Here is a 25,802-nt window from a genome sequence, read left to right as displayed (position 1 = left end):
AAAAATTAATACCACCCAGACATAAGACAATAACAGTAATGAATTACATACATCATGAACTGATGCACTCACACAACAATACAATGAGACACAACAATACTTCATACCACACTCAAAATAAAACAACTGACCAACAATACAAAACACACATCCACTAATTAATCACAATACTTTGAGTAGAATAAAAAATAAAAAGTTCGCCCTCAGTACATGAAAATTTTATCCCAAAGAACTACAACCCTTCGTCACTTGGAGACTAAGACACTTCACTTCCCTTATCACCATCTAATCCCCACTTAATAACCCCTAGCTTGTAACTACTTTTCTGACCCTCTTTCTAAAGGTGCCTAATTTACAGGGGAAAGACGCTAGCACGCCTGGAGGTAATTGTTTCCAGCTTCTTATGGTCCTATTTACAATGGAATATTTGCCTACATCCGTTCTTTGTTTCCTAGTCATAATTTTCCGAGTATGATCGTCCTTGCCCAGGTAGCATGGCTTTAGTAATCTATCCTCTATCGTTTTCCAAGCCCGGCCCCTCGTGTATGCTTTGAAAAGGGCGCACATTCGGGCTATCAATCTACGCTGTGCGAATGTTTGCTAACCAGATTCGTTAGTGTATTTTGCAAATTTAGCCGCTCTCTTCTGCACCCGATTTAGGGCTCTTACCTGCCCTTCCCTGTAAGGGTCCCAACACACAGCTCCATATTCAAGTATCGGTCTCACTAGCGACGTATAAGCTAAACGTTTCGTATTGTTATTTCCCTATTTCAGTATACTCATTACGAAATGGAGAGCCTTCCATGCTTTAATTAGTGAATAATTTACATGATCTGCCCAGCTCAGATCACTGCGAATAAGAATTCCTAAGTACTTAAAGCTATTTACCTCTGGAATTAATTGATCCCCAAAAAAGTACCTCAGCCTATCGTCACCCTAGCTCTATTGAAGCTGACAGCTTTACTTTTACCTGGATTTATCTTCATTTCATTTTCTAGCGCCCATTCCCATAATCTATTCAAATCTGTCTGTAACTTATCAATGTCACTACTATCCATTGTTTACCTGTATATTATACAATCATCAGCGAAAAGCCGTATAATTGAATCAATGTTTTTCCAAATATCATTAACATAAGCTAGGAATAGTAAGGGACCTAATACGCTCCCTTGCGGCATACCTGACGTTACCCTGACTTCATGAGATAGTTGCCCGTCCACTCTTACTCTTTGCTAACGTCCTAAGAGAAATTCCTTTACCCATATCACTACCCTCAAGTCCACACCGGTTGCAGCAATTTTTGTAATCAGCCTATCGTGTGAGACTAAATCGAATGCCTTTGAGAAATCTATTATAACCGCATCAGTCCTGATTCCCTCGTCCAATGAATCCGCAACATCCTGACAAACCGTAACTACTTGACTTTCGCATGAGTACCCAGGTCTAAACCCATGTTGACCCTCATATAACCACTCACTCCATTCCCAGACTTGCCTTAGATACCCTGCTATAACGTGCTCCATTTGCTTGCAAAACCACTGAGGTTAGACTGACCGGCCTAAAGTTCCCAACTACCGAACGATCTCCCCCTTTATAAATAGGAACCACTATAGCCTTCTTCCAGTCCCCTGGGATAGAATTGTTGTTCATCGTTATCTCCAGCAGTCTCGCAAGGTATGAAATCATTGCTTCCCCACTTAACTTTAAAATTTCCCCGGGGATGCCATCTGGTCCGACGGATTTATTTCTCCCGATTGCTGATATCCGTTTCCGAATGATATTGATACTAATGGTAAACGTTTTATCTGTATCTGTTGATTGGATTAGCTGATTATTTAGCTGATTTTTTCGTTCGCAACTGAATACCGACGCATAAGTTTTTAGGGAGTTGGCCTTTTCTATTTGATCTGTGATGAGGTCTCCTTTAATGCCCTTGATTGCAGGAATAGTTTCACTATTACCTTTACGTCTTTTAACATACTAGAGCAGGGCGCTCCTTTCGGAGGTCCTAGGGGTGGGGATGGGGGGGGGGGTTGGTCAAGTTTGTAAAACGCAACCAACCTTGGTTAGTCCCGAAGGGGAGTTAGTTTAGTGTCTTATTCAAATGTTTTAACCCCTGAGTAAGAAACTAAACTAACCTCCCCGAATGGGGGGTTTAAACCAACCCCCCGAAGGGGGTTGGTTGCGTTTTAAAATCTTAAGTAAGACGCTAAACTAACCCCCGTGTATAAACAAATATAAGGTGATATTGTTGATGACGTCATTTTTTGACGACAACCTTGGCTAATCCTTTCGGATCGCTTCCTGTAATCTGATATTTTACTTCTTTACGTCGCTGATCAGAGGCCAACAGTTCTTGGTTAGTCAACTATCTACGTCCAACCCCACCCTTGCAAATCTTTTTTTTCTCTTCTGTTTTTTGTCGAGTAGTTCTGATGTTTTAGTTCTTTACGTCGCTATTCAGAGGCCATCTGTTCTTGATCAGTCAACTTTCTACGTCCAGCAACACCATTGCTAATCTTCGTCTGTTTTTTCTTTTTTCTCTTCTGTTCTTGTTGTATACGTTTTTCTATATTTATCAATGTAATTCTCCCTTCGTTTTTCTTTATTTGTTAAATAGGTCTGATGGATTAGTTCTTTACGTCGCTTTTCAGAGGACAACTGTTCTTGGTTAGTCAGCTATCTACTTCCAACCCCACCCTTGCAAATCTTCGTCTGTTTTTCTACGTGTGTTGTTAATATGGTCTCGTTTAACAATGTTAGTCTTCTTTCGCTTATCCTTATTTGTTAAATAGACCTGATGTCATAGTTCTTTACATCGATATTCAGAGGCCAACTGTTTTTGGTCAGACAACTTTTTACGTCCAACCCCACCCTTGCAAGTCTTCGTTTGTTTTCTTCTGCTCTTCTGTTCTTGTTCAATAAGTTTATCGCTTTTCTTCATTTGTTAAGTATGTCTGATGTTTTAGTTCTTTACGTCGCTGTTCAGAGGCCAACTGTTTTTGGTCAGACAACTTTCTACGTCCAATCCCACCCTTTCAAGTCTTTGTTTGTTTTATTCTGATCTTCTGTTCTTGTTGAATATGTTTTACTGCGTTTATTAATATAAATCTCCCTTCGCTTTTCTTTATTTGTTAAATTGATCTGATGTTTTAGTTCTTTACGTCGCTGATCAGAGGCTAACTGTTCTTGAACAGTTAACTTTCTTCGTCCGACCCTACATTGCAAATCTTCGTTTGTTTGTTTTTTGCTCTTCTGTTTATTTTTTGAATAAGTTTTTCTACATGTGTTCTTAATATGGTTTCGTTTATAAATGTAAGTCTTCTTTCGTTTTTCTTTTTTTCTGAAATAGGTCTGATGTTGTAGTTCTTTACGTCGCTGTTTAGTTGCCAACAGTTTTTGTTCAGTCAACTTTTTACGTCCAGCCTCACCCTAGCAAATCTTCGTCTTAATATCGATCAAATGTCAGTTTTCATAATACTTTCTTAATCGTAATATATCGAATGAGTATCAGTTTACCTTTTTGAAATTGTTAGAGTTGATAATTGAAATAGTTGATAACGTCTTCTTTCACTTTCCTGATTTGTAACAATGTCAACTATAAACAAGCTCGGCATTGTTGTGGAACACAACAATGCCGAGTACAACACAACAATGCCCAGTTTAGTGTCTTACTCAAGATTTTAAAACGCAACCAACCACCCCGAAAGGGGGTTGGTCAAGTGTTTTAACCCTCCATTTGGGGGGTTTAGTTTAGTTTCTTACACAAGATTTTAAAACGTAACCAACCCCCCCCCCCCGAAGGGGTTGGTTGCTTTTTAAAAACTTGACCAACCCCTCCGAGGAGCTCCGAAAGGAGCGTTCTGCCCTAGTATTTATAAATGCCTGATTTCCGCTAGTACATTCCATGTTTCCCTTCCAATCTGCATAGGGCATGTTTAAATCACCTCCAATGATGCTACGCTTCGTAGAATTTTCTAAATGACTAGTTCGTGCTGCCACTCTTTCAATAACTCACATGTCCTCGTTAGGAGCTCTGTATATACCTATAATTTCCCACGAATATTTTGTATCGATTCCTTTCACTTCTACCGCAATCATCTCAAAATCCTCATCTACCCATAACTCTGTACAGGCAATGAAATGTTTAACACAGATGAAAACCCCACCACCACGGGCAGACCTATCTCTCCTGAAAGTTGTGAAATCTGTCCTAAAAACTTCAGCATTGCTAATATCTTCTTTAAGCCAAGACTCCGTGCCTATAACACTATCGGGGTTATACGTGTCAACTAAATTCCAAAGCTCTAAGGCTTTATTATAGATACTCCTACAGTTAACCTGCAGCACCACTAGCGACTTGCCTTCAACCTTATATGCTGCTACCGTAGTTAAAGTTTCAGCCCCTGTGTTAGCTTCAGTTTCCCTACTCACCAATTTACTCGTCTCTGTTCCCCTTACTTCATGCAAAACCTTCTGTTCTCCAGTTGATGAATGCCGCGTTTCTCTGGTTGTCCTCGTTCTGTGAGTACCATCCACCAAACCGTGTCACGTCTTCCTTCGTGCTGCTCCTCCACCATCAAGTCCACTAACTCTAGCGTACAGTTGTTCAAATCGTCTCCTTCCTCGTCCATTCAGATGCAGTCCATCCCCAGCAAAATCCCCTTCCTGTATCCAGCTGTTGGGATCAACAAATGTAATTAAAAGGACGTTTGCAACCCAGTCGAATCTATCATTAAGAGCACCAATACGCCGCCATGACACTTCTCTACGCCTTAGCACTCCACTCAGGACAAGCTTGCAGTTCCGACATTTATTCTTTACTGTAGTCACCAGCGCATACACCTCTCCCATTACAAAGTCCAAATTTCTCGTTGATCTTAAGTCATTCGTACCTACGTGAACAATAACAGTTTCTGGACTGTGCAACTGATCCTTTCTAATCCCCGGAAAACACTCCACCGTCATATATGTGTGCTCTACTCCAACATTGCGCACCATTGAGTCGCCCAGCACCATGCACCCACGCTCATTCTCCTCTATTCCCCTCCGATCTTCGTTAGCGTCAATGTATATAACGTTAGAACAAGGTCACATTCCCGTAATCTGAAAATGAATGGTAATGTGGCTGTAACTTGCACGCTCCGAATATCACGGGGGGACGTAGAACTTCGAAACCTCAAATTTCATATAATTTAATTGTACTCCAGTTTTATCTGCAATCGATATATGAATTAAATGCTCAGATAAAATGCTATTGCGTCATTATATTTAGTACCTAGGACTGCTGGGCGTCCTTTAAAAAAATATGTGTCAAACTGCGTTAAGGACTTTATTTCGTAAATAATGGCTAAAGTTCCCAATCCTTATAAAGGTAATAAGCCGACAAACGTGTAAGGGTCGCTCACGGTCACTATCTCAAAAATCTGGCTGGAGGTACTGAAGAAAACTATGAAAGCTCAGTCGTGAGAAGTATTGTAAGTCTCCGAACCTTTATCCTTCGAATGCAATGGAACAAAGGACTTCAACGCGACGTGCGGCGCCTTGTTGAAAGTCATCCTTCGTCATGACGCCAGTCACATTTGTACAGAGTGGTCGGAAAATTATGCAACCGTATCAAAATTTTTATTAATGTTTGCAATTCGGTTCAGTTCAACTGGATTATTAAGCACTTAATATCACTCTGACTACTCATGAGCCAACGAAGGTCACGTGATGTTCTAACCTGCTCGCGCCAGTTCATTTGTCTTGCAACAGTCGAAGTGCGAGGTTGTCTTTTTCACAAGAGGAACATCGAGCATTGGAAAAAGTTAACGAATGCTGTGGACATTCCAACTTTAAAATATATTTTTGTTGTTTCCTCATTGCAATATAGTCAACATGTGTCAGGAATTGATTGAGGGTATCTTCGATATGTCTGCTTCGGGTAACTGTACTCGCAAAAAAACATTGTTTTGAAGAAATCCGTTTAGTGTTGCATTTCCGTGATTATGTTAAAGTTGGTTATTGAAAATTTAGTTCGCTTCATTTGTTGCACGTTCATAAAATGTCTGTCTGTAACAAAACAAAGGGGTTCCCCGAGAGGGCAGATCTTGTATTTGTAATGAGTGATCCAGGGTGTTGTTATTTAATCGATAAGGCTCCCTTCACACGCGGTTGAGGTACGCTTTGCTTTGAGGTGGTGTCGCGCACAGCACAGGATTAGCGGTCACTGCCCACAGCGTAGGAAATCACTTTGCCGCTGGCCACGCCGCTTTATTCACCAGCGACACTCAAACGAACTGCGGACAGCGTCTCAAAACAACCACTTCGTAATTAAACGGGTGATGCAGAGAGTTTTCAGTGACGCCCTGATGCAGAAGGAAAGTTTGGTAACAGCCTCATAACCCATTTCCCCATGGATTACACACGATATTTCAGAAAGCCCCGTCTCTTTCCTGATCGAAAATAGGGTATAAACCAACGAACTAAGTTGCATTTCATCCGATATGTCAGCGCACTCATTATTTGTGGATCCATTTTTATCCGGGTACAGTCTGATTAATTTTTAAAGGATTACTTTACATGCGAAACTAGGCCAAATTTTGTTAATAAGTTCCTAGACACATTTGAATGACAGTAGAAACTAGTTGCACTTCTGTGATGTCAGAACATGCATCAGCTTGGCTAATCGTAGGTCTTCATTTGTTGCTTTTCGAAAGATTTTGGAGGCTCAACACACCGCACTTATTAACCAAGGATTTAACGGCTACGATTCATAAATTTTGTATTTTCGGGCCTATGTCACTAAGTACACACCCTAGCAGAAACAAAACGCAATACCAGTTACGTCTGTGTATTTAGTAAATGTACGTCATTTCAACAGAATTTACGCATAAAGATTTTGGTATTCTGGTTTGTGACGTCGCGTGGATTTGTAGGGAGTCTAGATACCAACGTTTCGAGGGAATATACTGTCTCCATTTTCAGGGCGGGAACCTGCTTACTAGTCGGCATGGCGTCAAAATAAATAATATCTACATCTCCATAGCCGTAAGAGACTCAGATATCACATAATGTTTTCATTTTTCGCGCTGATTTATAGAAAGTCACCAATGTAACAAGATATTTATTAAAAATCGAAGGCGTTGTTCAAACTCTCAAAATCGACCCAAACTCTAGCTGATAATCCGATCCGTTATTGTTGCACACACGTATTACGAAATAGATGATAAATTTAATGTACTAATTAACGAGGAATATCACTGTTAATTTAAGGGATAACCAGGGACTATTCTACTTTTAATGCACGTGCACCGTGACTATAAATTCAGTTTCTGCTGCACGTGCAATCTGCAGGAACACCGATCTTCAAAAAATGCTTTCTTAATTTTAGATTTCTTATAACTCTATACATTCTCTGCACTTAGAGAATTAGCGAATCTAGTGCAAGTGTTTAAAATGGCCACCGTCAGCGTCGTGGCGCAGCTGACAGGGGTGTGAAACTGACTGACAAGTGGCCACCAAAGTTGCTGCTGTAAAGTAAAGTTTGTCCCGCTACGTGCCATACAGGCGCTTGGGGTGAGAAGATATATAGCTCCTCTCTTTCTTGACCTAGGCACTAGATGGGGAGAGTGGTCAGCATCACGCCGCGGCTGGCTTTATCCCCCGGGAAAGGACCCCGGTACCCATTGTAGAGGAGGCTGGGTGGGCCCCAGAGCCGGTCTGGACGCAGAGGCTAGAGGAAAAATCCTCTGCCCCCGTCGGGGATCGAACCCCGGCCGTCCAGCCCGTAGCTAGTCTTTATACTGACTGAGCCATCCCGGCTCATAAAAGTTACTGCTGTGGAAACATCTTTTTGGGACACTCTGTATAGACATAGGAGATTTCGAGAAGTTTGCTTCGATTTAAAAGCGTCATAATAGTTGCACCTGCGTAAAACATTTTTGAGTGTATCAACCAAGATTAATTCTCGTGTTTGGAGTCGCATGAAATACGTAATGCTCTTCTACTGCATTTGGGAAGTATTGGTTCTAACTTGAACGTAAGACAGATATCCGTGCTTAAAACTGTTTCTTACGCAACTACGGGCGACAGCAATCTGAGATAAGCCACATGATTTCACATGAATCATTTACATTTATTTATAAAGTGGCGTTGTATTAATTAGCAGGTAAATAAATTTTAGAAACAGCAAAATATATCAGAATTAAAATGGTGTTTTATCGGGCTACATCAGGTTTCTTTTGTGTGACAAAGAATTACTTGAGTTTTCTCCTAAAAACTACAGTTGTCAGTGTTTGTCAATCGAATCTCGCAAATTTGTTCGACTGCATTCAACTGGATATCCGCTTCTTCCACTGCTCTGTTAGCAGAAGCGCCGTGCGGTTATACCACTTCTCCGGCTTCAGTTCATTGCACGTAGTTGAAATAGAGCTTGCAGGCGCTGCTCAACATGATACGACATAGTACTCGCTGTTTTGTGTGATAACAGAACGGACTTGAATTCCTTCATTCCGTTACACGAGTTTGCTAACGGGGGTATTGCACGCAGCGAAAACTAGTTGTAGAGTTTTACATACGCACGTATGTGGGAGTCTGGGCTGAATTTAAACGGCTCAGAATAGGTTGCAGTGGCGGGTTCCTTCGAATACAGTAATGAACCTTATTCTGTATTTTCCAAAGTATTCGTCCTGTACATAAATATAATTTGTTTCTATGTAACATCATATTTGATGTCATGAAGTGTATATATTTCAAAGGATTTTCTACAGAGTATATAATATCATGCATGCAAAATAATTGTTTAAACTTCAAAGTACACTTAGTGCCAAACGCGTTTCGACCACAAGAGGTCATCATCAGTGGCAGACAAATTAATTCATATTAAATCATACAATTCATAGGACGATGGTTAGTTACAAAGCAAAAAGTGTTGCACTTTACAAAACCATACTGGACGTTTACCAACAACGGAAATCATTCCAGTGGACATAAAGCTAAATAACTCAATTTAGATAATACACCAACTCTTGTTCGATTAACGCCCAGTGTGGTTTTGTAAAGTGCAACCTTCTATACTTTGTAACTAACCATCATGGAGGTATAGCTCCTCTCTTCCTTGACCCCGGCACTAGATGGGGGTGAGTGGTCAGCATCACGCCCCGGCCGGCTTTACCCCCGGGAAAGGACCCCGGTACCCATTGTAGAGGAGGCTGGGTGGGCCCCAGAGCCGGTCTGGACGCAGAGGCTAGAGGAAAAATCCTCTGCCCCCGTCGGGGATCGAACCCCGGCCGTCCAGCCCGTAGCTAGTCACTATACTGACTGAGCTATCCCGGCTCATATACAGCCACAGTAGAACACAAATAAAAGGACACGTCCCCAGGCAAGCAATCAGAGAAACTGAGCAAACAAATGGAAAATGAAATGTTAAGTAAAGTTACCAGTATTCAATTTAACTATACTTTGTCAGTGATATTTTAATTTCCCGTACTGACTGTATAAAAGATCTTAGTGTCTTGTTAGACACTAAGCTATATTTTCACTGCCATGTAAATTGTGTTCATTCCCAGGCACTAAGGACCTCAGGGCTTATTCGTTTTATTACTTATAATTTTCTCTCTTTAGACAGCCTTGTTGTTTTATATAATGCTTTAATTAGGTCAAAGCTTGAGTGTGCCTCGGTCGTGTGGAATAATCTTACACAGACAGATTCTAATAAATTAGAAAATATTCAAAGAAAATTTGCCACTTTGTGCAATTATCGATTTTTTCAGTTTAATATCCCATGCAAATATGAATTGATTTTATCTACTTTAGAACACTTTATTCCAGACGACGACATCTCGATGCGTTATTTCTTGTTAATGTCTTTAAGGGTAAAATAAATTGCCATTCCATTATGGACGCTGTTGGTTTACGTGTGCCGGCGAGGCAAATAAGAGAATTTTCTACTTTTAGTGTGAGCAGTGCGCTAAGACAAAGTCCTTCAGCCAGGTGCGTCATCGCTGCAAATGACGTATGTAAATCTTTGGACGTATTTAGCATAAACATTGTCTCCCTTGAGGGTACATTCTCAATAAGGGAAAAGATTTAGATAGATGTCCTGGTAGATGATCTAGCTTCGTTATCTGTTTTTTGTATTTCTTTAACGTTTTACAATTATTTGAGTGTTCCCTAGGTGGATTATTGGCTTTTATTTATATTTCTTCATTTATTTTGCTTTGTGTTTAATATTGTTTCTTTTTTGGGCTTGCCTGTATTGGCTTTATATTTAATACTGTACATGTATAAGTTTAGTTAATCTGTTTGTGTAATATTTTTCATTATTATTTACTATTATTGTATGTATTATCAGTGTTTGCCTGTTATTGGCTTCTTGCTGTTGGCAGACACTTAAATAAATGAATTGAATTGATATCCTTTTGGTTCCCTGTTGGAACACCTTCTGTTTACATGCGGCTTATTTTTCACAAACCATCATAACAACCTCAAAAAAATGGAACAACTGAAATATAAGCCCGCCATTGGCATGATACCAGATTTCATTCACGAAATGAAGTATATATTTTTAAATAAACATTAAGATTTTTAAGAAAAAACGTATTGTATCGAAACGTGCAATAAAGTGATAAGGTATAATTTACATACCTGATGATAACTTCCAGTCGAAACACGTAGTCTGACAAAGAAATGGGCATTCATTTGTTGTTATTTACCGCCACAATTTCCTATTGTGATTTTTATTGTAAATATCAAGTGTATCAAGTGCTAACCTAGTAGACAGACAGACAGACAGGCGGACGGATGGAGGAAACTGAAGGGCCGAATATGGTTTTCCCAACGTAGGGAAAAGCACGATCAAGTACAGACATACATCGAAAAATGAAAGTACCACTTATACGAGGAGACATGTTGGGTTAATGTAAATAAATAATATTATTATGTTTCTTTTGTGTGTGATGGAAGACAGCTGGTTTACCACAGAGATTTTATAATATGAATTAATTAATAAAGTGCAAAAGCTTCTAGGTAATGTCAGTGGTCGGAACAGCGTAAACGTAACTGTGACTCCCGGCTGGGGCCCATGCATAGCCATTGTAATTGCCATTGGTACATGGCGAAACGAAGTGGTCTTTTTCCGAGCACTGCACACGAAATGAATGGACTTGGTAATGTACATAATGAAAAATATAAAAACAGAATGCCCCCAAAAAACTTATACACAATGCTCATGTATGTGATGATTGTGTGTATAAATTGTTTTTGTTTCCTACCGATAATGAAAGAAAAACAATACACTGTACAGAGGCGCATGTGATAGTTTAATTGTACACTTGACTTGTTATACGCGATTTCTCTTCCGAGTTTTCACATGTTCACGGATTAATTTCAGTATTATCATGGCTACCAATAATGTCCTACATAACAGCAACATCTTAAAGCCTGTCACCCGCATGAAAACTTCTCCAGGCTTATCAGGGAATGTGATTCAGATAAAAAGCTTAGCTTCGCAGAATTCTGGCGTAAGTTTTAACATCGAAATGGCGATTGTTATACTGTTCCCATTTTAGGCGTTTTCAGTATACAGAACGATTTGCAGGAACGCAAATCTACTGTCACTTGTTTGTCGTTAAATGTATTATAGTTACAGCGTTTTAACAACTGTTGAAATAAAGTTGAACATCTTAACTATTTACATCGTACTTAACAGGCATTATAGGTGTCCCAAAAAGATATATACTTTAGCCTAATATCTCGTATAATGATAATTATATATATATATATATATATATATATATATATATATATATATATATATATAAGCAAATCCTTCTGGGACCTTTGTATATACAACATACATCTTTTTGTGTTTAATCGCGATGGACGGAATCTAAATTCGCCACGAATCATTCTGTTAAAGACACAACACAGTTACACATTTTTCAGCAAGTTTTTGCAGACACAGGAAAGGATTATGAGGTAGACCTGTGTCATGTTTTGAGTAAAGATAAGAATTGTTTGAAAATAATTTTATTGTGTGCGGTAGCATCAGATTATTTCATATTCCGAATTACCTGCAACAGCTGCTTTATCGTAACTGATTTTTAACTTTGTTGCACACAAATAGGAATAGTAAAAACAGGGTTTGAGATTGGATGCATCTCATCTTTTCTGGTATATAATTTATTGAATGAACGCAAAGACGAAATTATATCGAAAACCATTAAATAATTTGTAGATGAAGTATACGTACAGACAGACAGACAGAAAGGTGTGTGGCCCCTGATTGTGCGTTCATAAAGGAAATATAACGGATATTTCAGAGAAAAATAAATTGTTCTGTGTGCACTGAAATTTATAATGTTTTGAGAAAAAATAAGAATTAGTTGAAAAGTCATTTTTAAATGTGCTGGAGTCTAATTGATTTTCTGTTCAGAACAGTTTGAACAAGAAACTACTCTGTCGACTTTGATTTTCAGTTTGCCTTAGAATACGTCATTAGAAAGACAGAAGCACTTCGAGAGCTCGAATCAAACATTCCATGCAATTTCATTGTCTCTACCGATACTCCTTTTTTAAAACGTTTGTTGAGTGACGCTGTCAGTAGCTCAGATTATGAATAAGGAACTGCAAACGATGTGGAAGGAAGCGGATGTGGCCCAATTTAAGGCCTCTGACTAGCATTTGGACAGAGGTGGCTGAGAAAAATTCCGACATCCCGAGGTTAGTATAGTCTGGGCCGGGATTTGCACAAGAAACTTTTCGAATACGAAACAGGAGTGCCATTACAACTCATTGTTCCATCGACCTGTTTTTTTCTAACAGCTGAAGTGGCGCTGTATCGAACATGATTATATTGCTTAACGGTACATCTGTGTCATCACGTATGTTAGCGGATAGCGGCAGATGAAGATTTAACTAATCCTTGTTGCATTCGTCATTATTAAACATTATTTCAAAAGGCAAACGCCTGTTTGAGATTATAACGTTTACAAACCGATACTCGTCTGAATAACGTTTGATATAGTTCAACCCCCACCAGAAATAAAAAAGACAGCAGTACTTCACGTTGTTTGATTTTAAAGAAATCGCATTTATTTTGAGAATCTTAGGAAATTTTTAAATGTAGTAGTTATTTTATCCCCTGATGGTGAGGCAGCAATGACCTCTGAAACGTCGGTAAACTTCAATCAAACTACACGGCGTAACAACCCAGAAGACAGCCACATTCCTACTCGCCGTCGTTAGAACATCAAATTCTAATTTGTTAGACGTTTGTGGTGTCGGAAATTCTGTGTTTTCGTTGCATCTAGAAAGATTACCTTCCGTAATCCTGGAGGCTTGTTTCCGTAGACTTATTTGTTCGTAAGCTTCACTGAATTAAAACATTGACGTATTTTCAGCTTTTCACATTGGGAGTCTGACTGCGTTCCACACTTTCGTTGGATGTGAATAGGGGATAGGAGAAAATGTCTAAATGCATTTTGTAGTCTCTGAAGCCATTACATTCATGCAGATAAAAATATTAATTGAAATCAAAAACCGAGCAGCCAACATCGGAAGCACTCTGCAGACTTCGCCGTTTTGGTGAACGAATTGATGTCTCCTATTACGAGACTTAGAAACTAAAAGTAAAATTTTGTCGTACAGAAACAGCGGAGTGATATTTTGGCCAGGAAGTCGCAGGAAGTTTCACTGCCACACTGCAGAACCAGAAGTGAATAGGAATTTTCCAATCGACCGGATTCCCTTGGTACAGAAAGAATCCGGAAGACGTTCTGTGTAACGGTAACTACGTAGGGATGTCATCGCGTTCCTCCCCTGCCGCTCCCGTCTTCGGGACGACTCTGCAAAGTATTTTTTCCCCGCGGTCCTGTTCGCCGTAGTTAGTAAAACGTCAACACGGTCTGCGTCCAAGTGTCTTCTACTTTGCTGAACCAACACATCTGCATATCCTTACACGACAGCTGTCCTCATCAGACTTCGTCTCACACTATCAGTTTATATTTCTCTGCCCGCCGATAGAATTATTTATGGACAGAACTTGATAAGAGGATTCTTACCGTCCTCTTCAACTTCATCTCAAGCTCGGCTTTACAGAAGTATGCAGTTGAGTAAACGTCGTTAAATGAGGAAATCATGGAAGTATATTACTCTGTGTAGTGAATATTGTATGCATCGTCTAGCCCTTTCAGGCCTAAGAGAGAGAAAGGGAGAGTGTAAGGAAGGATAATAAGAGAGTAGAAGCACAGAGAAAATTGATGGGGGAGAATGAGCATCTTGTAGTTAGAAGGTTCCCAGGCAATGCCCGCTCGTCTTTCTGGTCAGGACAGAATCTTCATGAAGACGTTAGTGTGATAAGTAGTGACAGCTTGCTGACAGAGACGGTGGAATTTTGATTTGCTTCTTAATGAATTTTGAAGCTATACTTTGGAAAGTTAAAGTAAGTAATTTAGCGGCCTCCACTGTAATGGCTTAAATTTGGATGAATTTAAATCGGGAGCGCTGCATGAGAAGCATGAAGTGGCATCTTGGAACTTGGGAACCAGCTCAGAATTTGCTTGGAGACAGAGGAAAACTAAGAAAACCTGTGTCGACATGTAGTTTAAATAATATTTAAGAATTCAGTCCGTACCGCGAAGAAAACACAACACTTCACCATTACAAAGATCAAGTGGTTAACGCTGTCTAAGGAAATAATCGCTGTTTACACTCAGAATCGTGAGAAACGCAAAACAAATAGGTTCAAAGGGTTAATAAGATGAAGTGTGTTACAGAATATAAACATGACAGCCGATAAAATGGATCATGCCCACAAGACTGTCTTTGTTAAAGTTTCCCTGCGTTTGGAATGTCATTCCTGGCATCGCTTCAACCTGTCGATATCGGATGTTGACGTTTGAACGCTAGAGGCGGCAGTCGATACAACTGCTTACTGTAAACAAAAGTGCTCTTCGGTAACAGAAATGGCGTGGCTGTTATGAACGACGTTAGATTCCTCCTGCAGGCTCGTCGGATGGCGTCTTGATGCGTCACGAACAGTCAGCTGTTTTTACAGCGCGCACAGAATATATTTAAATGTATGTCAGCAATTTTCTGTGTTTTTCTCAAGACACTGGCAGAAATCGTGAGAAGTTTGTTGATAAATTAACCGTTCATGCTAATATATTTTATTTTTGATACAGCCTATAAGTAAAGTTCTCCTAGTTCCATGCGCTGTCGTTTTCATGTTGTATGGTGGTGCACTCTGTTGATTGTAAGTGAAACCTGGTCACGTTGCAAATCAGTGTGGCTGTCTGCTGTTACGATAGAAGAGAGAGCTTTTGGGAGGTTATGTCAATTAGATTGTATCACTACACAACGTCTGTATTACTATTGTTAAAACCATAAATTCTGTGAAACAGGTATTATGGTATAGAACGGTCAGTAGCAAAAAAAAATTGTATGGTCAAATAATACGATCCAGCGCAAAGACGGAACAATAACCGAAGGTTTGTCTAAGAACAAATAATTTATGAACTTAGAAGTTGTGTAGAATAACATATTTTAGTTTATGAAGACTTTATAAAATCAAGAGGTTAGGAGACATTTTGCATTGTAAATTATATACAGCTCACATTGAACAGTCCGTAATGTAAAAAGAAAGTCAACACCGTCCATTTGGAACGTACACTTCGCTAAAGAGATGCCTGGCGTAGAGTACAGTAGCACTTAGCACACTGCAGCCTAGGAAAAAAGCAGCAGTACCTCCAAACGCCACTGAAATGTTGTCACATACGAATCAGTATCTTATATACAGAGTGTTACAAAAATTACGCAATGGTAGAAAAACTCATAACGAAAATGTGAAAGGAAGAATTGTGTACAGGAAATTTTATATGGCTGTCAAATGGGACACACTGTGGGAGGACCAAAAGTTGTAGGACGTGATGTACAGCTCTGGAATACGAAATTATAACGGTGGACAGTGGTCGGCGGTCAGCTGCTTTACTGCATCGTCGTCCCATGGCAGGAAGACATCAGCAAGGAGATGTAAGTAAAATTAACCTCATGTTTCACTAATACTGTGTTATGTTCGCATTTGATATTTTGTGCTTGAACATGATCCGGAAGCATGTTTTATGGTCAGATGAAGCAACATTCACGCATATTTGATTGTTTTGGCGTAAAATGTCAAAGACGGAAACTCCTGGGTTCGTGTCTTGGTGAATGTTTGGTTTACTGATGTTAATATATTTAAATTCTAAGGGGTTGTGACGATGGTGGATTACACTTACAATTATTCACTATCTGGACTTTTTCCATCGTTCTGCTACCAGGGAGTTAGTTTTAGTTAATTGCAGCTGACTTAATAAAGAAATAATGTTGATCGGCGATTCCAAATTTTCTACAAACCTAGCATGTCGGGTAGCGTGAACAGAATGTCTCTCTTCATCCTAACGGTGGGGCAGTTCGGTACGCACCAAGAAAGCGACGTCCCACCGGTAACAGCTTCCCTGCACCACAGAATTATGTAATCGGCCAAGGCTCCATTCACTTAGTCACATTATTTTTGTGGCGTCGGGTTCTTCGAAACAAAAGACGAATTATTTTGGTCTTACTAGTTACAGAATGTTAAAATGTATGTATTTTGACTACCCTCCAATAGCAAAACGTCTATACCAAATATCACTAAACTTCATTCTGCCGTTCTTTAAATTTTATACGCGTACAGACGGACAAAGCGAACTCACAAGGCACTCTACAGAGATGCTGCTAGAATTAAACCAAAAATATTAAAATACGCTGTAAAAGTATTGAGTCTTTTATGCTACAACGCTGTGAACTTGTAGGTAAGATACCAGCGTTTAAGAGGAACACACTGTCTTCATCCTCAGTTATATTCTAATGCTCTATCATTAATATTTAAGTGGTGCCTACAGATGTCTGAATAGTCTAAACGTCGTTATGTTGATATAATAAAGAGTGCAGTTATGTTGACAGACGTGTAAGTGTTATCAAGTTGAAAATTCGACACAACGTGGATCTAAATTATAAATTTCCTATTAGGAACGGATTATTTGGTTTTATTCTTAAATATGGGCGTGTCTCACGAGCCAAACTGTATATATGTCAGCAAGGCGCACTTTTGAGACTGAATCTTATTAAATAATAATTCTGCCTTCCAAGGAAAAATAACTAGCGACCATGGAAAGAAACATATATCTCAAACACCGTTGGTCTCATAGGTAAATATTAAGCGTCCGCCCCAATTACGCGAAGTTTCACGTAAAGAGTAAAAAGAGGCTTGTTCTTTAAGATTTGTCCCAAATAAATGGCCGCCCCGATTAACCGACGGCACAATTAACCGGAATCTACTGTATTAACGTTAAGACTTTTGAAAGACCATGATAGTCGGGACGAATCTGTTCGTTCCAAGTCCGTCAGAAGTTAATGTTAAGGACGGGGGAGGGTAGCAAATGAGGAAGTGTTTACTGTCAGTACTGAAAACATTAACCTCAGCGGTATTACTTTGTAGCTCACTGTTCTGTTTCATACGTCGGTAATATCTTTGGTTTGCGTAGTACGTGCGTTGGTTCTCTTCTACCACCCCCCCCCAAGGTATGACGTAGGCGAAACGCACGGTTGGGTACCGACTACTGTACATTTGTTTTTAACTGTATACTTGTGTCGATGGTAAAACTTGGTGTGGTATTTTTAAAGCAGCAAGTGTCCTCAGTGTGTTAATTCTGCCATGAGTTATTTCTTTTCTTGACAGTTGAGTCTTAAAAACTATTGCAGGTGATTGCAAAGAGTCGTCAAACAAAGAAACTCATAGGGAATTGTCAGATGTAAAAGAAAGAAAGCCTGAAATTATTACTAAGTTTTATACTTTTCCTCTAGTTATGTTCACAATCGGTAGCTCTAAGAGTTATGCATATTAGTTTTACCTTCTTTATCTTTCTGCATGTAAAAACTCAAGAGCCTCTGAACAGATATTCATAAGATTAGTTATTGGAGAGTTTTATTGAAATGTATCTGCACATTCCAATTTTGTTTGAATGTAGAAAATAACAAAAACTTAACATGACTACTTACGTGTTTCCTGAGTGGAAATTCATGCAGCTTAGAGAAACATTGGGGAATCCTGTGTTATGATATCAACTAACCAACATACCCCTATGCAAAGGTTAATACCCCAAACAGTAGTCTACCAACACTGATGCCATTTGCAAAGTTCACATTCTGCGGTGCAAATAGAATTGTTGTTCTATGCATAAATTTTCTAACTTGTTAATTTCTTGGAGCAGAAAATAGCAATCTTTCGGTATTCTGCATGCATGATCAAGTAGTTCCACCCATAAAAATGTTTGGTGATATCTAAAATATTTCACTCTTCCAGGAGAATATGCTGAGTATACAGCAAAGAATAGTAGAGGGAGATACTGAAATCATAAAAGATTACAGAGAAATCCTTCAAAATATTTTCTGTGGCAATCTGAATGACCATTCTCGGCTCATGTTTGATATGGATAACCATGTAAACAGTGGAGGTAATGAAGAGGAAGATGGACGGTGTTTGACAGAAGAAGACGAAAGTAAATCAGAGTATGAAGATGGAAAGGAAAAACAGGTGAGGGACACAGAAATAAAGGACAAACAAGCAATACAGTTGTTTGCAATTGAGTTGTTACTAAGATGTGTCTTCACATTCCAGTTTTGCTTAAAAGTAGTCAATAACAAATACTTTACATGAATACATACATCCATTTCTGTGGGGAATACTCTTACTGCTGTGCAAACGATGGGGGAATCCACTGTTATGTTATCATTACTCAATTAACATTACCTAAATACTATTCTTAAATGCAGTTTATATTACCCCCTACACAACTGTGCTATTTGCAAATTTTAAATTCTCGTAAACATCAAATATAACATACGCATGGATTTCGTATCATGTTAATTTCTCACAACAGAAAGTAACTGGTACATTATACTTTATATTTGGTGGAATTGTTCCAACATTAAGAGTGCTAAGATTCATTTAAAATATTTCACTCTTCTAGGAGAATATGCTGAATATGCAGCAAGAAGTAATAGATGGAAATACTGAAATCGTAAGGGATTATAGAGAAATCCAGCAAAACAATGACTGCAACAAGTTGAATGACCACTCTCAGTTCATGTTTGATACGGATATCCGTGTAAAGAGTGGAGGTAATGAAGAGGAAAATGGAAATTGTGTGACAGAAGATGATGAAAGTGAATCTGAGAAGGAATACACCGATGATAATCAGGTGAGTGAAACAGAGCAAAGACGAACAACTAGCAACAGAATCTGAGTTCAGAATATAGTGTAACTGAAATTGTATTTGATATGAGGCTGTGACACAGGTTTTGCCATAATTCCATTTTCTCTTGTCAGTATTATTCTGCCACTGATGCATATTGAATCATTTTGCCATCTGGTAGGTGGACAAAGGGCTTGTTAGGGTTTGCAGTTCCACAGAGATGTAATCTCACCCCATTCCATTCTGAACCTGAAGAGAGGTCACTGGAGTTCATTTCTCCATGAAGATAAAATTTTCAGTTCCACATAGGTACTGTGTGATCGAAAAGTCACTTGCCCCATACTAACATTTGTACTGATGTAGCAATTCAATACATTTGGATGGATTAGTAAGTGCACAATATTGCTGCAACTATACAAGTGCTCACACATGTCATATTGTGTTATGAGCTGCTGATGCCAGTCCATCAGTTGTTTTTCAACAAATTCCAGTACGAGAAGCATGCGTTGTTGAACGCTATCTGGTATTTTGTTCCTACTGAACTTTGCAGAATAAGGTTAAAGGTGTACTTCCTGATAATCCTCTGGCAAATAAATTGACAATCTTTCGTCTGCCACACTGTTTCTTTGACAAAATTACTTTTGATCTTGTTGCCCTGAACTACAGTAAAATTCTATCTGTAAATTAATGTAGTTCTTGTTGTAAGTAGTCATGTACTATGTCTTTCCACTCTGTGAAATACTTCGCGAGAAAGACAAATTGTATGGGACAGTAATTGTGAAACTCTAGAAACAGTTTTTCTGTTTTAAATTGATCCTAGCAATAGTAGACAATGCCTGGAATGATCTGCAGAAATAGTTGTGGCACTGTTCAAGTTCTGAATTAGTTGTGGGAATGTGTTTTACTGTTATTTATTTTGTAAATTGTTTGAAAATGAAAGTAATAATTAAGTTTATAGCAGTTAGGAAATAATGCCCCTGCTTCAGTGAAGCTGTATGAAGTATCTGTTCATCCATCTGTTCAACTTTAAAATCTATTAATCAATCTTGTACATGTGGCCTGATAGAGGCAGCAGTTCCAGAAAGGACAGTGGACTTCATTTCTCTATGAAGAAGAATTGTGCAGTCCCACGTGGGTACAGTGTTCGAAAAATCATTGATCCCTTATTAAAATATTTAGTATTGGTTGCTGTTCGGTGTAATCAAACTGGATTAGTAATTACACTATGTTGCTGTTGAAAATGAAAGTAATAATTACTTTTATAGCAATTAAGGAATAACGCACCTGTTTTAGAAAAGCCCTCTTTAAGAGCTGTATGAAGTGTCCGTTAATCCATTTTACCAACATTAAAATGCATGAATCAATCTTGTAAATTTTAATTTATGTTTGGGAAATTGTTATAAATACTCGCATACTCACCAGTCCTGCAGTCCAACTGAGCAACAAAAAACTGTAAATTTCTGAGGTCAGAGCAACTATACCCAAATTCAGTTTGACGCATGTTTGAAAAAATATGCGACCTTAATAATATTCTGATTTAGCAGATTTAAAAAAAAAAGAATGTGATGAACACAGGGAGAAGATAAATAAATTACAGTAAAGTGATAGTTCTGCTAGTATGGTTATAGACACATTTACTAGTAGTACTGGAATGTGTCTAGAATTTCAATGAAAGACTCGTGAAGTGCATCATGTGAGCTTCATGTTTTCTCAATATATCATTCCTTAAGGACAACTCTGCTGTCACTGATGCCATCTGCATTTTTCACATTCTGGCAAAGCACAGAATTGTAATACTATTTATACATTTCCTAACTTGTTAGCTTCATGGAACAGAAAAAACTGTAGTACTATTATCTACACTTTCTGAAATAGTTCCTCCCATAAGTCTTTGGTAATATTTAAAATATTTCACTCTTTCAGGAGAATACGCTGCGTTTAATGGGAAAAATTATAGAGACACAGGATGAAATTGGCAGCGATGACAGAGAAAGGAAGGTAATAATTACTTTTATAGTAATTTAGAAATAATGCCTCTGGTTTAGAAAAGCCTTCTTTGACCATTTGCGGTTCCTTTTAAATACCACTATGGCTCTTTTCTGGTCTATTTAAATACCACAAACTGTATAAATTCAACTACTATTATGAACAGGTTTGATTTTCTTTTATAACTTGCATAAAACAGAAGAAACTTTGCTAAATATGGTGAAAATATGTTCTGAGAGGATGACAGTTTTGTTTGAATACTGACCGTGTGAAATATTTTTCGCGAACTGTACCACTGTCCCTATTGAGATGTGTAATAAGTGTTGCCTTTCTGCTTGCTGTCATTCAGTAGAGAATAAAGCAAGTCCAAGTCAATAGACATGACTTTGGCGACATCTAAACATCTCTTATTGCATGCAGATATACGATGTATAAGCATTGGATTTCATAATCTCAGAACTGTGCTTCCTGTCGCACCGATTATGTTCAGAAGATCAAGACCAGTTCAGCACCATAAAAGTGTAAACGATGAAGTCACTACACATGAAGAATGCTTGATAAGAAGACGAATGAATATGCATATGTCAGTGGTGGATTGCTGTATGCGTCAAAGATAATTAAAAAAATATAATTTCCTACTAGGAAGAAGGGATATTTGTTTATAACTTGATCAGATATAAAATACTTCTATTCTAAGTAAATATGACAGCAACACACCCGATGGTATTCCTTCACTATAAGATGTATGGCAAAACACTTGGTGTGGAGTCCTGGCTTCTTTGGACACATGTCAGAATAAGATGACATTTCTCCGCTGCCTTCTTTCACTATTATAAGGTACACACAGTCTTACAAGGAAAACTATGATTGAATTAGTGCAAAGAAGAAGGCTTGAATGACAACGTAAAAAATTCGTAAAATATGTGGCGGACTCAGTCCGACATCAGACCGGAACTCCGATTTTTAAATGTCAGACCTGCAAATTTTATCTGCATGGAGAAATGAACTCCAGTGACCTCTTTTCAGGTTCAGAATGGAATGGGGTGAGATTACATCTCTGTGGAACTGCAAACCCTAACAAGCCCTTTGTCCACCTACCAGATGGCAAAATGATTCAAAATGCATCAGTGGCAGAATAATACTGACAAGGGTAAAATGGAATTATGGCAAAACCTGTGTCACAGCCTCATATCAAATACAATTTCAGTTACACTATATTCTGAACTCAGATTCTGTTGCCAGTTGTTCGTCTTTGCTCTGTTTCACTCACCTGATTACCATCGGTGTATTCCTTCTCAGATTCACTTTCATCATCTTCTGTCACACAATTTCCATTTTCCTCTTCATTACCTCCACTCTTTACACGGATATCCGTATCAAACATGAACTGAGAGTGGTCATTCAACTTGTTGCAGTCATTGTTTTGCTGGATTTCTCTATAATCCCTTACGATTTCAGTATTTCCATCTATTACTTCTTGCTGCATATTCAGCATATTCTCCTAGAAGAGTGAAATATTTTAAATGAATCTTAGCACTCTTAATGTTGGAACAATTCCACCAAATATAAAGTATAATGTACCAGTTACTTTCTGTTGTGAGAAATTAACATGAACCGAAATCCATGCGTATGTTATATTTGATGTTTACGAGAATTTAAAATTTGCAAATAGCACAGTTGTGTAGGGGGTAATATAAACTGCATTTAAGAATAGTATTTAGGTAATGTTAATTGAGTAATGATAACATAACAGTGGATTCCCCCATCGTTTGCACAGCAGTAAGAGTATTCCCCACAGAAATGGATGTATGTATTCATGTAAAGTATTTGTTATTGACTACTTTTAAGCAAAACTGGAATGTGAAGACACATCTTAGTAACAACTCAATTGCAAACAACTGTATTGCTTGTTTGTCCTTTATTTCTGTGTCCCTCACCTGTTTTTCCTTTCCATCTTCATACTCTGATTTACTTTCGTCTTCTTCTGTCAAACACCGTCCATCTTCCTCTTCATTACCTCCACTGTTTACATGGTTATCCATATCAAACATGAGCCGAGAATGGTCATTCAGATTGCCACAGAAAATATTTTGAAGGATTTCTCTGTAATCTTTTATGATTTCAGTATCTCCCTCTACTATTCTTTGCTGTATACTCAGCATATTCTCCTGGAAGAGTGAAATATTTTAGATATCACCAAACATTTTTATGGGTGGAACTACTTGATCATGCATGCAGAATACCGAAAGATTGCTATTTTCTGCTCCAAGAAATTAACAAGTTAGAAAATTTATGCATAGAACAACAATTCTATTTTCACCGCAGAATGTGAACTTTGCAAATGGCATCAGTGTTGGTAGACTACTGTTTGGGGTATTAACCTTTGCATAGGGGTATGTTGGTTAGTTGATATCATAACACAGGATTCCCCAATGTTTCTCTAAGCTGCGTGAATTTCCACTCAGGAAACACGTAAGTAGTCATGTTAAGTTTTTGTTATTTTCTACATTCAAACAAAATTGAAATTTGCAGATACATTTCAATAAAACTCTCCAATAACTAATCTTATGAATATCTGTTCAGAGGCTCTTGAGTTTTTACATGCAGAAAGATAAAGAAGGTAAAACTAATAGGCATAACTCTTAGAGCTACCAATTGTGAACATAACCAGAGGAAAAGTATAAAACTTAGTAATAATATCAGGCTTTCTTTCTTTTACATCTGACCATTCCCTATGTGTTCCTTGGTTTGACGACTCTTTCCAATCACCTGCAATAGTTTTTAAGACACAACTGTCAAGAAAAGAAATAACTCATGGCAGAATTAACACACTGAGAGGTATATGGCAATGAGTAAGCTTGATCACTGTTAAATAAGCACACACATAAATATGCATAAACTGAGTGGAATTCAAACCCATGAAAGTAGCCTTCACTCCAGCCTAAATCTGACAACTCTTTGGCAATTACTGGCCACGGCTCATTCCCTTCTATTACCAAATGGCCTTTAAGAAACAGACTACAAGGAACTAGCTACTGTCATCAATGCACATTCAGCTCACAGTGGCCTCTTATAAAAACAGCACTGTATCTAACAAAAGATTGTTGAAAGATGGCTGGCTTCTGGCTTTGAAGTCCTTGTAGTCTGGTAGTAGTAAATTACTTCTGAGAGGTCCTTGTTGCTTCCATCATTAATTACCATGATGATTTAGGAAGCAAGGACCTCAGATACGTTGGTAAACTTCTTCCAGACTACACATGCTCATAACTCAGAAGACAGCTAAACTTTGTACTTATACCTGTTAGAACCCCAAATCCTACTGATAAATCAAATAGCTCACAGCTTCTGCTTGATTAATCCATTACACCATTACTGCATACTGTCATCAGTGCACATTCAGCCAACAATGGCCCCTTATAAAAACAGCACTGTATCTAACAAAAGATATTTCATTCCATGTAAAAATTACTACCCATGACATGTAGTGACAGAATTCCTAAAACAGTTCTTGAAAATTCACAATTTTTCAACTATGACAGTTCTGTAAAAAATAACACCGGTGTCATTATCACTAGGAGTGAGTTATAAGTCATTTATGTTATAGTATGGACATCGTAGCCAGCAAGGGTTCTACACATACCAAGTTCTGATTTACTGTTCGTTTGTCTTTAAGTGCCGACTTCCGTAATTCGATGCGATGTCTCATGTCATCCATTTCCTTCTTTTTGACCTAAGTCTAGGAACAGAAGAAATCAACATTTTCACATGTGTGTCACTATACTCTGACATGACTTATAAGATCTTAATTAAATTTGATATTTACAGTACTTTCAAACATAAGGACATGTACACATTGCTCTATTCATTTGATTCTGTTGCAAGTGAATTAAATTTGATGAAATTTGGTATTTGGTAACTAAAACCTATATGATAATGATATCAAGGATGTTCTAGCCAGTGAGTACGAGGTGAATTTGATGCTTTGAGAGAAGAGGTTCCAGACTTCAGATAGCACAAAACACTTTTTGGATATTTGCATCACACTTTGAAGTAGATTTTGAAGCAGTGTCAAGAAATGTTCAAGTAGAGCTCAGAGAATTGCAAAGCATGGAAGAAATGAAATTAAAATTCCTGAATATATCTCTTCTGAAATTTTACAAACTCTTCCTAAAAATAATCTAAGTTCTGTAAATGTAACTGAATTATTTGTATGATCCTACATTTGTGACCAACTGTTTTAAAGAACAATGCATTCTAAATAAACGTTACGGAGAAAAGACAAGGACAAACACGTTGATGTGAATAAACTACTGCCCCCTCTAATATCGGAGTGGATATTTCTGACCTGGTGAACCACAAGCAGTACCAAATATCGCATTAAAGGTCAGCAGTTCAAAACTGCCCACACTCCATATAAAATTACATTACACTCATGACATGTTTCTGTATTCTCCATTTCCTCATAAATTTGAATCCAAGATCTGTCTGCGACTGAAACTGAGGGGCATGTTGGTTGATATTATAATGTTAAAGTCTCTTCTTTTTCCTGAGGATTAACAT

General features: G+C 38.2%; 2 protein-coding genes across 5 annotated transcripts in view; one reads left to right on the top strand and one right to left on the bottom strand.

The window, feature by feature from the left end:
• LOC110836576 (uncharacterized) overlaps positions 1-25,802 on the bottom strand; it is a 123,525-nt gene that overhangs the window by 32,183 nt on the left and 65,540 nt on the right. For all 4 annotated transcript variants that reach the window (XM_087355087.1, XM_087355085.1, XM_087355086.1 and 1 more), the window contains exons 3-6: positions 24,883-24,978; positions 23,180-23,410; positions 22,513-22,743; positions 4,462-4,678 (exon numbers count right to left, since the gene is read on the bottom strand). In XM_087355087.1, the coding sequence (XP_087211213.1) occupies positions 4,610-4,678; positions 22,513-22,743; positions 23,180-23,410; positions 24,883-24,957 (606 nt within the window). In that variant the 5' untranslated portion in view covers positions 24,958-24,978 and the 3' untranslated portion in view covers positions 4,462-4,609. The remainder of the gene's footprint in view (positions 1-4,461; positions 4,679-22,512; positions 22,744-23,179; positions 23,411-24,882; positions 24,979-25,802) is intronic.
• On the top strand, positions 15,713-21,759 carry LOC147872745 (uncharacterized). Its single transcript, XM_087355412.1, has 5 exons — positions 15,713-16,014; positions 18,365-18,595; positions 19,032-19,262; positions 21,180-21,254; positions 21,700-21,759. The coding sequence occupies exons 1-5, from the start codon at positions 15,988-15,990 to the stop codon at positions 21,757-21,759; spliced, it is 624 nt and encodes a 207-aa protein (XP_087211538.1). The 5' UTR covers positions 15,713-15,987.

Source organism: Zootermopsis nevadensis, unplaced genomic scaffold (genome assembly GCF_977971745.1).
Source record: "Zootermopsis nevadensis isolate Lab colony 2312 unplaced genomic scaffold, Znev_1.0 Znev_ptg000024l, whole genome shotgun sequence".
Lineage (NCBI taxonomy): Eukaryota > Metazoa > Arthropoda > Insecta > Blattodea > Termopsidae > Zootermopsis > Zootermopsis nevadensis.
The sequence above is the reverse complement of the archived record's forward strand: the minus strand, read 5'-3'. Positions and strand labels throughout refer to the sequence as shown.